Source organism: Onychostoma macrolepis, chromosome 19 (genome assembly GCF_012432095.1).
Source record: "Onychostoma macrolepis isolate SWU-2019 chromosome 19, ASM1243209v1, whole genome shotgun sequence".
NCBI lineage: Eukaryota > Metazoa > Chordata > Actinopteri > Cypriniformes > Cyprinidae > Onychostoma > Onychostoma macrolepis.
The window spans coordinates 14,872,031-14,889,328 of record NC_081173.1 but is presented as its reverse complement, the minus strand read 5'-3'; the positions used below and the strand labels follow the sequence as shown (position 1 = coordinate 14,889,328).

General features: G+C 36.3%; 1 protein-coding gene across 28 annotated transcripts in view; it reads left to right on the top strand.

The window, feature by feature from the left end:
• Positions 1 to 17,298, top strand: part of adgrb2 (adhesion G protein-coupled receptor B2) — a 328,746-nt gene that overhangs the window by 207,509 nt on the left and 103,939 nt on the right. For all 28 annotated transcript variants that reach the window (XR_009267175.1, XR_009267174.1, XR_009267179.1 and 25 more), the window contains 4 exons: positions 1,101 to 1,169; positions 6,881 to 6,989; positions 7,123 to 7,269; positions 14,714 to 14,789. Coding sequence is in view for 22 of the 28 variants with exons in the window: in XM_058752678.1 (XP_058608661.1) it covers positions 1,101 to 1,169; positions 6,881 to 6,989; positions 7,123 to 7,269; positions 14,714 to 14,789 (401 nt within the window). In the remaining 6 variants the exon portion in view is untranslated. The remainder of the gene's footprint in view (positions 1 to 1,100; positions 1,170 to 6,880; positions 6,990 to 7,122; positions 7,270 to 14,713; positions 14,790 to 17,298) is intronic.

Below are 17,298 nucleotides of genomic sequence, written 5' to 3'. Positions count from 1 at the left end.
GATTTTAAAATAAATATTTCAATAATTAAGTATCACATTTGCATGTTCACGGTTTCTTTGATGTTGATTAATGATCACATGGCATGCAGGTAAATAAAAATATTTCATCTTTTTTTAGTAAGTGTTTTATGTAAAACAAAGACTATAGAAATACAATGACGGTTCACTCCTATACTTATGAATAGGAGAAACTGCAATGCGCAATATGGAGGAATAGTCCCACTTTCTAAATGAAAGAGCCAAATTTCCCATAGAAACCTGAGTAGACCAGAAAATGCACATGCGCAGTCTTAAGCACCTTATGCACATGCACATGCACATTGGCTGGTCTAGCCTGAAAAAATAAGCTTTTTAAACGCTATTTAGCATAAGAAACAACATTCATGGGGCAATTAATTTCAGATTTTTGTTGCTGATTTGACATATGTAATTTAATTGTGAGTTCAACGAGTAGTTTTTGAGATTTCAGGATTCCCCATTCATTAAGATCATTAAGGTCTTGTACGAGCTGCCCGGAGGCGTTGCAAATATGGCTACCGAGTGAAGAGACTTTCCTCGAAAGGGAGTTTGTTTTAAAATGATTGATTTTAATTTAATTTTCTTTATGATTTAATTAATTGTCAGCTTTTCATTAAACTCACAACCCCCCTGCAGTTCCTTTACGAACCCTAGTTTGGGAAACCTTGATGTAATATAACGTTTAATGCACTTCATGTTGTAAATTACAATGAATGGAACAAGTTTTCTTATACTTTGCATTTAAATCGATGTGATAAACAAGTTAAATCAAAAGTAATCTAAAAGTAATCCAAAAGAAATCTGATTATATTACCTAAAATGTGTAATGTAACAGATTACGTTACTGACTACAATTTTTGTCATATAATCTGGAATCAGTAACGGATTACAATTTGTAAGTAATCTATCCAGCTCTGTGTATATATATATATATATATATATATATATATATATATATATATATATATATATATATATATTCATTTATTTGCAGTGCAGAGTAACAGATACACAACATCAAAGTGCATTTCATTCTTTCGTCACACAATTTCCATCGTTTTGTCTTTACTGTTCTTTTTCAGAAATTCTTCCAGATTGTCAGCTTAATGTTGGACATTGAAAACCTTGAGAAGTGGGAAGACGCTCACCAGGTAAAATATCCTTCCTCGCCTCTCGCAAGACACCTGCAAATATCCGACCAAAGAGCACAACTATTCATATCTGTGCCATTTTAATTTCCCCTCAGACAGAGCTGTGTCATCAAAGCCAGGTCTGATCTCACAGATTAACAACAGATGTAATCAGACTGGCTTTAGATGTAATAGAAGCCGACTGGGAAGTGTGTTGGGAAGGGGATGTGCTGTTAGAACTGCCTCTTTGCATTACACCGCTCCATTAGACACTATTTGACTTTAGATGCTCTGCAGTGAGGTCCATGGTGACTTCGATGTCAAGCCAGGACACTTCTGCATGGTAATAAACTTTCCTTAACTCAACCATCCATGAAGCCTTATTTTTTTTCTGGTGAAGACCCACTTATGCCCTGAGGCCTGAACTAACTGCAGGAAATCATATTCTGACTCACTCAAGAGCATACACGTTTTCTGGTAATGTCAAATTACTGACACATTATGGCATGGTTACGCTTTACAGTCCAGAGTTCTAGTGCGCATCCTGTCAGGGTTGCCAAATACATCCGTTCTTGTTTCAATCTTTATGGGTGAAATAGCAAAAGCATCAATAAGTCTTACTTTATGTACCAATTTGTAGTAGAGCTTGCTAAAACGAGCATATTATTATTGCTCATATTTAGAGGCGTGGATTTGAACAAACTTGTCACATCTAACTGTTTTTGCTGTTTACATGTTTGAGTTCTTGTTGAGGAGATATTGGTCACACTTTATTTTAAGGGTCAATTCTTGCTATTAACAAACCAATAACTATGACTTTTGCCTCAATAAACTCCTAATTTGCTGCTTATTAATAGTTAGTAAGGTAGTTGCTAAGTTTAGGTATTTGGTTGGATTAAGGATCTAGAATATGGTCATGCAGAATATGTGATTTATAAGTACTAATAAACAGTCAATATGTTAATAATAGGCATGCTAATAAGCAACTAGTTAATAGTGAGAATTGGTCCTGATACTAAAGTGTTACCGATATATTATTATGCTATTATTTTTTTGTAAGAAGAAATGTATCACAGTTTCCAAAAAATATTAAAATATTAAGCATTAAAATATTTCTTGAGCACCAAATTAGCATATTGGAATGATTTCTGAAGGATCATGTGGCACTGAAAAACTGGAGTAATGGCTGCTGAAAATTCAGCATTGCATCACAGGAATAAATTACATTTTAAAATATATTTAGATAGAAATATTGTAGCTCAAAAGGGAAATGTATATAAATAATTACAATTAATTATGATTAATTATAATTATTTATTTCAGCTGCCACTAGTAACTGTAGCAGAATTAAATTGCCATCAACTGATCTCTTCGTCCAGTGAACATTCCGTGTAAGTTCATATCAGCTGTAAGAAAGGCTGTTTTCGTGGCCACCTAAAATACTTTTCTAATTATTAATGCATTAGAGCATGTAGTAAGGATCAAAATCGTAAAGGGACATTAATTTGCAAGGCAGGACCAGAAACTCATGTAATTTGTGCACAAAACTTTTATTAACAAAACGCTAACACGCATAACTAATCTAAACAAACAAATGAATAAACATACACTCACGCGTACATACAAACGGGAGCTAAAGTGGATGAATGAAGCCAATAGAGAAACCAGAGAATGCAGTTATGGAAAGAGTCAGTTAACCGTCTGAGTAAAACCATCAGTGTCGTTTATAACGGGGTCTATAGCTTATACTAAACCTCTGGTTCGTTTAGTTAAATGTACGATACTTGCATTGCCTTGGTCGTTGAACGAGTGTCCGGATGCAGTCTCGGATGAAAGTTTTGATGGTTTGAAGGTTTGGTGGTGATGGAGTTCTTAAAGTTCATCCGGGTTTAAAGGGTGATGAACTCCAAAAGACCTTATTCTGGCTCGGTGGTGATTGGGAGTTTCTTCCCAGGTAGAAAGTGAAAAAGAGCTAAGAAAGAGATCTGCTGAGATCCGAGGATCTTTGGTTGAATGGAAAGTCAAGGCCGCAAGGCCTGGCGCAAAAACTTAAGGGTTGCTGAGGAGCTCACATCCACATCATCCTCTTAGGATCTAAAAGAACCGCAGACTGGGAGGCTGGTCACTGATGTGAGAGCTTTATATGATATAGAGGTCACTCCCTTCGGGTATCAAAGAGCCAATGGTGTCTTGAACTTTTGGAGGGAAAGTTTACGACTCTGTCTCCAAGCATGGTAATTTGCATATGTAACTGGATCGGATGTTGATATACAAACTAGTAAAGATTCTTAGAACACTAATATGTTGCATATGTATCAACATATAATATACACTCTCAATTAGATCATCCGAAGACGAATTGATAGAGACCAAACATGGTAAGTGAGGTGATATTAACTAGTGACCTATCATAAGCATTGCATAAAACAGTATACAATACACAATAAGATGTACAAGAACAGTAATAATATACACAATGACCTGAAGGATATGTGTGTCCATTCAAAGAAAGGTTTTTCTATGAATTAATTAGAGAAGAGTAAATTTTTATGGCATAATGTCTTTCCTAAGGTTCAAAGATGGTGAGAGGTAGAACTCTCAACATGCCATTGGGTCATAAAGTTTATCTGGTCTGGCTAAGGTGTCCTGGTTGTCATGGTAACCGGGGGCCTGGAGTCATTCACAGACATACTGGCACCCAGTATGTGTATTGGGTGAGGGGTCTGTGATTATTTGTTAATCTAATGACTAATTGATGTGTTAAATCTAATGAAAAATTGTGTGTCTGATTGGTCCAAATGCTACAATATATTGTTTTAAATTACTGTTTTTTTTTTGGTAAATATATGCAGCCTTGGTGAGCATAGGAGACTTCTTTCAAAAACCTTCAAAAATCTCAACAAATGCATAGTAATTATAGACCTGCCAACCATCTAAAATATCCCTGTATTAGTTTTCGAAATACAATATTGTGCAATACAACTGTGATATTTCTATGCCAAAATGAGTGCCTGATGCGTTCTGCTCCCATAATGCACTGTGCAGCCATTATAGTGCACTGTAGTCACTGATGTCCCTTCCAATCCAAATGTATAAAGGTGCATTCATACTGTACATGTGCAAGTGAATTTCTTTTTTTAAATTATAGACTTGGGATATGTGGAGGTAATGGTGACTAATGGTCACATACGGTGCAAAGTCTGTGCGGCACATGCTCGTGACTCCAGTGAACGTTTATGTTTGTGTACGTATGCAGGCGCCAGGTGCTTAGCTCAGCGTGACTGAGCCAGATTTTGGTGTTAAAGCACAGTTGAGCAGGCAAATCTTTGACACACCTCCTGCTCTCCCTGCTCTGTAAATAATCATCTTCTCCTGTGAGCCTGCTGGAGTGTTCACCGTGTCCCCTCAATACTTGTTCTGTCTGCCAGAATAAAGGGGAAGTGTTTCATTTTTTTTTTTATCTTAAAATACTTTTCCCAGTGTAAAATTACAAGTAAGCCATTTATACAACAATGACAGATGGGGACAGTGGAAAAAAGGGTGGTGAAAGTTTGGAAATTATATGAAATGTTTTTTGTTTTTTCATTTTACTTTTATATATTTGACCAAAATGTGACTTATGTGGCAATGAAAAAAGGATATTAGGGCAGAACGTGATTTTAATTTGTTTATATACACTACCGTTCAAAACTTTGGGGTACGATTTTTAAGATATTTTTTTAAAAATGTATTTTATTAGTAGTAATTATTATTATTATTATTATGGTTACTGTTATTGTTGTTGTTATATGGCAATATTTATTATTATTATGATCCCCAAAGAGACATTTATTTAGTTAAAAATGCAATTTAAACAATAAAAATATAACAAAACTTTGCCGCACCATCTGGACACTTACAAAGTGGACCGATAACAAGAGCTATTAATAGTAGAGAAATCTTGAGTTTGCTTATGAATAAATATAAACCCAAGCATAAAACAGTTGAGTTTCAAGAGAGTCACAAAGTACACATGATAATACAACCATTGCATCTTTACTAAATAATGGTAAATGAATATGGTAATCATTCAAGAGGACCATGGTACATATCTTGGTACATTTCCACGAGATACCATGTAGTTTGGGCAGGGTTTCACTGTTCTACCATGTTTCTTTGTACATGTAATATGATAAAAACATGTTTATTTGTGCAAAAGCTTTAATAATATCAGGGGATTCTATGGATATAAATATGAATATAAAATCTTTAAAAAAATATGGTAGTTTATACTTAAGAATATTGTGGTATTAACATGTTGTTTTACACAATACCACATTAATACCATGTTTTTTGGGGTTTTTTTTTTTTGTTTGTTTGTTTGTTTTTTTGCATATGGTACCATGGTAGTACCATGTAGAGACTGTTGTCTCTAACACTGTGCTAATGTAGAAGATTGGCTGTCAGGGTAAACAATCAATTATAATTTAATTGTCATTGTACTGAAAAATATGTATACATATATTTCACAGAAGTCACAATTTACCAATCAGAATGATCAGAAACAACCAAACTCAACCTCCAAGATAAAGATTTTTGGTCAACCAGCATATTTTCCTCAGAATAAGGAAATTAGGTCGTTTTGTGAAAGATACCAGGACTCTGTTTGGGAAGAATGATGTCAGTTCCCCTCCAATTTATTTCAAACCAACAACGAGCACCAATCTGCTTTGTCTTTGTCTGGATGCATAGAAAATCACCATCTGCCACATATTACAATACGTTTAATTTGGGTCAATTCGAAGCTAATGCAAAACAGAAGCATATAAATACTATAAATGGAGTCCCCTATGGCATGGAGCAACACCACATTCCTCAGACATTCACAAATGGCTTTTTTTCCATACATGGGAAGGAAGAGTAAAATTCCAATTAGATAGAGAAATGGACTCCGTGTACAGATGAACTTCACTATGAAATGTGCAAGTAGCACACTGTTTTCTGGAAGAAAGGACTAGTGAAGTAAAACCTGCAGCCAATTTATAAACATGACAGAGTGGAGAGCAGAGGGATGACGGTATATACTGTGCCTCATCTCACACGTGGATGCTTATTTTCCATTGTCGAGTCACGGCTGCATCATAAACTATCACGATTTGGCTGTAAAAAATTGCACTGAAAATGAAAAATATTTGAAGGCAGAATTTGTTTTTTGTTTTTTTTCAGTAACAGACAGCTTTTTACTGTTGACAGTTATTAGCCAAACTTTTGTTTTTTGCAATGGACATTTAATGGTGTTTGTCTGGTAATTATGGCACTATTATGTACACTGCCATTCAAAAGTTTGGGATCTATCTATCTATCTATCTATAGGACAAAGCTGAATCTTTAAATCATTCTTTGTGTGCTGATTTTGTGCTCAGAAAACAAGAAAACATTTCTTATGATCAGTGTTGAAAATAGTTTTGCTGCTAATTTTGGTTGAAACAGTGATACATTTTTTTTTTCTTTCTCAGAATGCTTTAATGAATAGAGTTTAAAAGCATTTATTTGAAATATAATTTTTTTGTAACACTATAAATATCTTCACTGCCGCTTTTGATCAATTTAATGCATCCTTGATGAATAAAAGCATTATTGACCCCAAACTTTTGAAAGGTAATTTATGTTTCAGAGATCATACCCAAAAATGAACTAAACCTAATTTCTTCTTTTTGTATGTGTATTTTTGTGATTGTGTAACTTCCTTCTAGGTCTCTCCGGGTTCTGTGTTTCTGATGCGAGTTGTGGAAGACTTCATTCATCTAATTGGAGAGGCTCAAAAGCCGTTCCAGAGCTTTCTGGTCGTCACCAACAACCTCAGTAAGTTCCCATGGCATCCACTAAAGTGTCACAAATAAAGGCCTGCAGTGCAGATCTCTTAAAGGTACTTCTGTGAAGCGTTTAATATTTAAACTTTCAAGACTGTTAATCTGTCTTTCTCTGGTTCTGTCAGTAATCACTATCCAGCGAGAACCAGTTTCGGCCGTTTCCAGTGACATCAACTTCCCCATGAAGGGGAGGAGAGGAATGAAAGACTGGGCACGTTCTGCAGACGACAAACTCTTCATCCCCAAAGAAGTCTTCACCCTGTCCTCTGATGGTAAGTGATATAGAAAGTGTTGGGTTAGTGCATTTTTAGCAATAGTGATCTTGCAGGTTTGATTCCAGCTTGCAACATTTTCTAATCTTGCCACTGTCTTACTGTTTATACAAGAAAGAGGCAAAGAGGGTTAGTTATGCCTAAATGTGATATGTACAATGTGTAAATATACACTATTGTTTGGGTTGTGTTTTCAATTATCATGTTGTTTTTTTGTGGTAACAGTATGTGAGTTGCATTGCATCTCTGCGTGCAGCTCCATCATTGTAATTAATGAGATCCTTTGGTATCAGCAGTGGTTCTGTGTGTCCCGTCAGGGTTCTGCTATACTTAATGTGAACAGCTCTTGTGTCCTAGCATGTTATATGACTCTCTTCTCTGTCACATTTAAGGGTTTTAAACATCTTTCTCCTGTTTTTTGCCATCCCTGCTAGAACATGTACGCACTGCCAAGTGCTGAGCATTGCAGCCGCATTTAAATGCAGGAATGAGTCACCTAAGTCAGTGATGCTAAACAGACTTTACATTGGATGTCTAGCAGCGACCAAATACAGTTTCAAAATTGTTTGAATTGTTAAATTGAGTTTTGATGATTTCATGCTTTTGACAGCCAACTATTCACTGCACAGAATGCATTGTGGTTAGCACAGACTATTTTCTTATTGATTGCACCCATATTTATGTAGTCTGGATTATATTTTCTTTTACCTTGTGTAGTTTTGTTAGTGACTTTGGAGGATAAAAGCATGTCACAGTCACACAGTCTGTCCATCTGTGTAAATCTTCTACAGTATGACAGACACAACTTGTGCCAGGAGATTTAATTTGAGAAACTTTAACGTCAACAACAAAAGATATTGGAAATGGGAACCTTTCTTTTAAAAGTTGAGAAGCTTAAAGGGATAGAAATGTTGTCATCATTTATTCACCCTCATGTTGTTTCAAACCTGTATACGTTTCTGTTAACGCTTTAGAATAGGGAACACTTATTCACTATTAACTATGGTGGCCAAGAGAGCTCAACATGCTGCAAATCGAAAAAACACCTGCAAATTAAGAAAAAGTTTAGGTATTGGGTAGGATTAGGGATGTAGAATAAGGTCATGTAGAATAAGGCATTAATATGTGCTTAATTACTACTAATAAATGGCTATTATTCTAGTAATATGCACGCTAATAAGAAACTAGTTAAGAGACCCTAAAACAAAGTGTTACCGAGTTTCTTTCTTATGTAGAACACAAAAGAAGATAACAATAATGTATAATTTACAATAAGGTGTCATTTGTTAATATTAGTTAATGTATTAACTAACTTGAACTAACAATGAATAATACATTTGTTACCCTAATTATTATTAATCTTTGTTAATGTTAGTTAAATGAAAACACAGTTATTCATTGTTGGTTCATGTTAGTTCACAGTGCATTAACTAATGTTAACAGATACATCTTTTGATTTGAATAATGTATTAGTAAATGTTGAAATTAACATTAAACTAAGATCAATAAATGCTGTAAAAGCATTGTTCATGCTTAGTTCATGTTAACTAATACAGTTAACTAATGAACCTTGTTGTAAAGTGTTACTGAAGATGTTTTGAAGAATGCTGGTAATCAAACAGTTGATGGTCCCCATTGGCTTCCATAGTATTTCTTTCCCTACTATGGAAGTCAATAGGGACCAACAACTGTTTGGTTCTTCAAAATATCTTATATTGTGTTCAATATAAGAAAACATATACAAACGTATACACAAAACTATTCATCTATTTTGTGATCTTGACTATACATAATAATGTGGCTATTTATTATTGTTAGCTCGCTAAATAGCATTAAGCATTGTTGTTGTTGTTGTTTTTCTGTCAGAACAGACCTGGCTGCAACTTTTGGGTCAAAATTGTACCTTAAAGGGATAGTTCACCCAAAAATGAAAATTCTGTCATCATTTACTCACCCTCAAGTAGTTCCAAACCTGTATGAATTTCTTTGTTCTGCCGAACACAAAGGAAGATATTTTGAAGAAAGTTTGTAACCAGGCTGTTTTGGGGCACCATTGACTTCCATAGTAGGAAAAAAAATACTATGGAAGTCAATGGTGCCCCAGAACTGCTCTGTTTCCCACATTCTTCAGAATATCTTCCATACAGGTTTGGAACTACTTGAGGGTGAGTAAATTATGACAGAATTTTCATTTTTGGGTGAACTATCCCTTTAATTAACATGAAAACAGGAGTTAAGGAATGAGACTAAAAGAAATGCTTTCCTCCTCTTTACCTTTACCTCTCTTTACCAGTCAGTGGTTTGGGAAGAGACAAAGAACACGGTTGAGAGAATAGGAAGAATAAATGGGCCAATGAAATCATAGTGATCTGCCAGCATGACAGGCACTCAGTCCTCAGACTTCTAAAGATAGGGGGGAAACGAGAGATGTTCTGCCTGAGAGAATGAAAACACAGGATGTGGGCAGGGAAGAGCTGGTTTGAAGGCTGAAGAGAGTGCTGAATGAAATGAGAAAGAAACAAACGGACATCAAAGAAATGACCATTATTGCAAGTGTCTCGTCGAGTGTCTCAACAACTCCAGGCTAAACCATTACAGACCTGCCTGCCCATGGAGGACCGCCCAGCAGGAAATAACAAACACTTCCTGCCTCGACACACTCCCCATTCTGCCCACTGCCATCGGAGATAAGATGGCTCCCTGGGCAGAGCTTTGTCCGGAACGGTTTTCTATTGAAAGAAGGAAAGGTTCATCAGAGCCCTTTCTCAAAATAGCATTGTTGAAGTGATAGCTCAGAGAATAGAGGGAAGATAGAAGTCAGGCTCCATTCAGACCAGACCAACAGGGCTTGTTGTGTGATTGTCATCCATTAACTCATAGTTTAACATGCAGTCAGAAGCGCTCTGGAGCTGATTGGCATTTGATTTGCTGAGTCTGATGAGAACTGCAGTATTGCTGAATGAGTCACTGCATTTGTCCTGTGACATCCATGTTCTCAGTGAAGTACACGCCTCCCTTTATTCCTCCTTTGACAGCAAACTGAGCTAAAAGAGTCTGTTTTGTTGGTCTTTTGAGATTTTGGGCATCGAATTAGCCGTGAAACTGGCTAATCTTAGTTATTTTTAGTGCATGATGGTCCAAAATAGAACTGCCATTAAACTTAATGTGTCTGTCTGAGGGGATCTCAAAGTTTCAAAGTTTGGTTTGTTTTTTCCTTAACTGTGCTAAAGACAAAACAAATTATTAAAATATCATCAGGTAATATGTTTTTTTTTTGTTTTTGTTTTTTTCAACTGTGTATGTATTATACGCACCTGTGGTAGCTAGCATAGTTTCTGCCCACTATTAATGTCAGGGTTTGGGTAGAGGGATGAGGCGAGGACTCAATAGTGCAGGAGGAAAAAGGGCTTTATTAATTATAAGATAAAATAAAACAAACAAAAACTACCCTGTAGGGGAAAACAGACTGGCAAAAGGCTGGACAAGGCTTGGTGAGGCTGGACAGGACAGGATACAACCAGGGTAACATGGAGGACAAACTGGCACATGACTGTAAACACAAGGAGATTATAAAGGGAGCAAATGACAAGGTGGGTGGGGTCGAGACAATTGACATGAGAGCACATGGCACACAGAAAACGAAGACAAAAGCCATGTGCTCACACAAAAAAACACAAGCACATGGCCAGCAATACAAGTCACCTGCCATGTGCTAAACAGGACACAGACACGCAGCTAATGAAAATACTCATAAGCTGCGTGTTCACTGTTCACACAAGACATGACAACATGAAAGCATGCAGCCAATGAAAAACACGGAACTGTGTGCAACACAACACACGCGGACAAAAGAGCGTGCGGCCGAGCGAACTTGAAACAGCACGCTCACACGAGACAGAACATGGAGCGCGAGTGTCCGAACCCCGACACGAAACTGAAACTCAAGACATGAGTGCCGGGATCCGAACACCACGCTCCAACACGAAACAAGGCACACAGACGAGAGAGCGCACTCACATAAAATCAGGACATGACGGGAGTGTCAGGGCTCTGTCACAAAACCATGAATAACACTAGACCGATGTGACAGAACCCTGACAATTAATGTTAGATGTGTAATCATCAGTGCTGGTATTTTTAACAAAAAAAAATAAATAAATAAAAATAAGATGATATAAAATAAAATTTTAAAAGTTTTGCTATTTGAAATAAAGCTGAAAAATGGCATACATATATGAAACTATATACTATACTATAGACTATAACTGCCTTGTCAACAAACTATAACAAAAAACAACAACAAAAAATAAGTTGAAGTATTAAAATGACTAAAACTAATAACATAGATAAAGTTAAAATATGAATAAATAAAACATTGATTAAAAATAATATATATATATATGTGTGTGTGTGTGTGTGTGTGTGTACACATACATATATATATATATATATATATATACACATACATACACACAGTATTAAAAAAAAACTTGTTAAACATATTTAATAAACATTCTAAGGTTATAAACTATAAACAACTTTGGAGAGGTACAAATATATGCTAATGAGATCACGTTATTCACTCGTACTTTGTGACAAACGTAGTCTTTTGCATCAGAGAGTATGCATATTACATTCAGTGATTTTAACAAGCTCTATTCAAGCTAAATTATTAAACCTAAAATTTCATAATGTCAGTGGAAATTGCAACAGTGATTCGGCCATGCTTGGCCGAGTTTCTCTTCATGAAATTTGCAGTAAAAGCAGAGCCTCTGAAGTGCCTTAGAACAGGGCTAAATGCTCATTTTTCATCTCTGTATGAACTTTGAATAGCTGTGAGGACTTCCAGTGCCGCATGAGAACAACAGAGCAAAGAAATGTGGACTTTCGGCCCGTTACATGACCAATTACTGTATCACTTTCACTTTGTGTCCGAAGCATGTCCTCCATAAGTGAAATATGATGGCATTTACTCAGGGACGAGTCTCTCTGGAGGCCCACAGCGTTTTGAGGAGAAGAAGAATTGGATGAGAGTGAGGAGGGATGGAGAAGAAAGAGGTTCTTGATAAATAGTGTCTCAGAAAAGAACAGATGATGAGGTTCATGTGGAGGCAAGGCACTCGTGCAGAGGAGAGAACAAAACAAATGATATGAAAAGCACGGAGATGTGTGCTGCTGAAACAGGGCTACGGAGCCAGTGGGGAGGAGTGGACAGATGGCCTGGGAACACAATCGGTGGTCATATCTCTATGAATCCCCTCCTTTCTGTGTCTTTTAAATGTCAGGCTTTGTACTGACTCTCTTTAAGAGGCTTCTTAAATACCCTTCCTTTATTTTCTGCTTTGTGTTTTTGGTTCCTTCAACTGAAGCTGCCTATTATGATCATACGATTGTTGAGATGTGTGTTTTTCCTTCGTATTTGAATATGAGCATGTGTATCAGTGTCATGATGCTCCGTTTTTTTTTTTTTTTGGTCTTATGTATTAATGTACAAAAAAATGTGTGTGTGAGAGAGTGTAGATTACAGTAAACACTTAAACTTAAATGAAAATGTTATTAATGTTAAATATTAAAAATTGTACATGTTATATTCTGCTTTGTTTTTGGAGCTGCATATTATAATCATGTGATGTGATGCGTTTTTCCCTTCATATTTGATTTAAAGCATATAGATCAGTGACGTGATGTTAATTTTTACTTATGTTTAATTTAATTTGTTTACTTTTTATTAATTAATTATTTCATTCAAATTAATACACAATTTGTATTCAAAATACAAGTAAAGTATATTATTGCTTGATCACATTCATTTTTCATATTCTTTAAAGGGGTCATATGATGTTTTTTTTTTTAAAGATCATTATTTGGTGTAACAGAATATGTTGACATGCTTTAATGTTCAAAAAACACATTATTTTTCAAATACTGTACATTATTGTAGGTCATCTATGCCCCGCCCCTCTCAAACATTTCGTTTTCTACAAAGTCCCTCCTTCCGACAAGCGCAGTCTGCTCTGATTGGCCAGCTGACACAGTGCATTGTGATTGGCCGAACAGGCGAACACCACAAGCCGCGTCGGAAATGTAACGCCCCTTTCCATAATCGCGAGCTTCAGCTTTCAAAATTAAAGACAGTTAATAATGCCCTTAGTTTTACCATCAGTTCAAGCCCGAGAGGGGAACAGAGTCGCGTGACAGACACAGTGATGATGCTCGTATGTGTTTGCAAACAAGCCACGATTAAAACGATTTCTGACGGCTGTAGGCTACACTCTGCTGTGATGTGACTCTCTCTCTCTCTCTCTCTCTCTCACACACACACACACACACACAAACAAACCACGATTAAGACGATTTCTGACGCGCTGTACACTCCGCTGTGATGTGACTCTCTCTCTCTCTCTCTCTCTCTCTCTCTCACACACACACACACACACACACACACACACAAACCGCGATTAAGACGATTTCTGACGCGCTGTACACCCGCTGTGATGTGACTCTCTCTCTCTCTCTCTCTCTCACACACACACACACACACACACACACACACAAACCGCGATTAAGACGATTTCTGACGCGCTGTACACTCCGCTGTGATGTGACCGTCTCTCTCTCTCTCTCACACACACACACAAGCCGCGATTAACATAGTTGATATGCTGAGATGTGACCCTGTCTCTCTCTCTCTCTCTCTCACACACACACACACACACACACACGACGCGCAAAAGTCCGCATTTGAACAGTCAATAGCAAATAATTAAACTAATAACAAAACTTACAGTTGCTGATTCAGAAGCGCCATATTAGTCATAGCAAAGTCATAATTACCTCCTCTGCTAGCTTCACGAAAAGGTCGTCCATAAAATGCGTTGCTGTTCTGTTGTAAGTAATCTTAATGATTGCTAAATGCATCTACTTTCTGAAGGCCAAATTAAGTGCTTTTGCTTTATTTTTTTTTAAAGTTTGCTTTCGCCTAGAAACACACAGCTTCTCCCTGACACTGCTGCTTCAACACTGACGTGGTTACTGAAACCATGCCTTATGCAAATATTTCCACATAGTGACGTAGACACGTGGGGCGTGTTTGAATGAGCCGTTTTAGGGGGGCGTGGCGGAATCCTAACTTTGATAAAGAATATCTCTTTGGTTTTGAGACTTTAGTCTTTGCAACTTCAGGTATCTTCTCTATGCACAGTCAGCTTGTAACACTCCAAAGAGAAAGGAAAATTTGAAATCGCATCATATGACCCCTTTAAACTGATTTTTGTTCTTTTTTTCTTTCTTTGTTTTTAAGAAATTCTCAATGTTTTTAGATTTGTCCATCCCTTTTGAAAGATTTTCCCTTCTTTTTAAGGTTCGATTCATTTGGAGTTTTGATCTGGGGAATTCAGAACGTTTCAAGTAGTATGTTGACACTTTAACCCTTTCTGCCCCGTAGAATCAGACGACACACCGTATTTCGTCATCGGAGCCATCCTGTACCGCACCCTCGGCCTCATAATGCCCCCACCAAAGTAAGTCCAGTCTTTGAGTGTGAACGCATGTGTTTGTGTGTTTTTGTACATTTTTTAAAAGCAGTTTCAAGGACACTCATTCTGTTTCTCTACATTTGATTGACACCAGCTGGCAGAGACAATGGACAATTATCAAAATTGAAACTGATCCAAAGAATGAAAGTGGAACAATCATTAAGCCTGTTTTTATCTGTATAGAAATGAGCTTATATGACTAAGATGCTTATTTGGAGGTCTTGACTATACCCTTTATATTCTGATGGGAGGTCAGCAGTTCACACTACTACATACAGGATTAACCGTGGTTAATCCGGTAAAGTTTGCCACCCTTTGTAGGCTCATTGCGCTGCCACACTGTCTTCTGCTCTAGTTTTACAACAGAAGCCTAAAATGGACATACAGTGCTGTCTATTCCTAGAATACCTCATATTCCTGCTCTACCTGTTAATCCCGTGATCCATGCCATGGATATTCTGATGTTGTGCCCAGGGATGTGGTTCTTAAAACCTCAAATTAGCCATGTTACACAGCCTAAGCCTTATCAAACTGACTCAGCTGTTCTCGCAGAGATTGACACAGGGGGACACTAAAAGGTAAAAAACAATTAGAATTTGTATTTTTTCGAAAAAATTATGTGATTAGTTTTCTCTTCATATTTAAAGTGGAGTATGTGGCCCAGTGACATAAACATAGTAAAAAAATTTCTTAAAATTATTTATAATGATATTTTATAAAATAAATATAATTATATATATATATATATATATATATATATATATATATATATATATTAAAGAAAAAAATATATATATTTAAAAAATAATACATATATATATATATACACACACACACACACATATATACATATATATATATATATATATATATATGTATATATGTCTGTGTGTGTGTGTGTGTGTGTGTATATATATGTATTATTTTTAAATATATATATATATAATTTTTTTCTTTAATATATATATATATATATATATATACATTTTGTCCTATGTATTAAACTTTTTAACGTAAGTCATAGAAAAATATTTATTTATTTATTTATAATGTAATGCATTTTTGTTTTATTTTTCGTGGCAATTAATAAACAAAATTACAAAAAAAATATTTTTGATGCACCAAAATAAAAACACCATTTCAAAATTAAAAAACACAATTTTTTATTAAAAAATGTTTTATTCTTGTTATTTATATTATTTATAATATTTAGAAAATTATAACAAGATACTTCAGTAGTCTCATATAGTAGCTCAGGTTTTACATAAATTTGTTCATATTCATAATGTCGCGCATCATTTGCACTTTGAGTGTGAACATAAAGAGCACTTACGGAACATAATCACGCTGTGCACAGTTAGGGCAAGCACGAGGCCACATTTTTAGATATTCTGTGTAACTGTGTTGCCTTTGCCCTCAGTGTAGCCACTACTGAGAGCCTGTCTGTATTGAGAGAGAGGAGATAAGCGTAATTAGGCTGATTCGTGCAGCTGACACTGGGGGGCATGTAGAGACGTCTCTTCTCCTGCTCAAGCCCTGCTGGGGTCTGTAGTTCACTGTCCAAACTCACTGAGCATGTCAGAGCCTTCAACCCTGACGAGGAACACAAGAGTGTGCCGACAACCGCTGCTTGTGTTTGCTTCTGGCTCTTTCTATTGTGAACCATGTTAGAGGCCCGGGTATCCAGGTCATTGCTCCTCAGTGTGGTTGATTGTGACGGAGCTCGTTGAATATGTATGGGATCAAGGCTATTTGTTTGTTTTTGGTCTGCTTTTGCGTTGTGTCTCATTAATTTTCTGCGCAGAGCACACATCCTTGCTCTCGCTGCCCCAGGGGGAGCTAACCTGCCCGATTTGTTTGTGACAGAATGTAACTCCCTGTGACCCAACTCCCACAAGTTTTATCTCTCTCCGTAACACACACACTCACCAAAAATAGATGGATTTGCTTAGCACAGGATGGTCCAAAATAGCTCTGCCAATGGATTTAAAACACACACACACACACACACACACACACACACACATACACACGGTGGCACTCAGCCATTGTATCATGCTCTGTCATGGATTACCTGCCAAGGTTGTGCGCCATTCAGAATTAAAATTTGAATTAAGGAGGCATACAGTGTGCGGAACTGTATTCCCAATTTAAGAAAGTACAATTATGAAATTCAAAGAAATTAACTGCTGTAAGTGTACATTATAATTTTTACTCTATTTTATTTAATAAATCAACAACAAATTTAATTTGAAAAAATAACAAAAATTAAAATCTGTTTTCATGTGAATTGTTTTGGCAATGTTTAACTGGGAATAAATATGCAGAATTAGAAGAAATTTCAAATGGATTTATTTATTTATTTTTTTTTCACATAATTTGTCAACTAATAAATATTCTCTGTTGTGTGACTGTGTTGAATTTATTTGAATAGCAGTTTGAATTTTGTTATTTCAATTCAAATTCCAACTGAACATTCTGTTGGCTGTGGCCA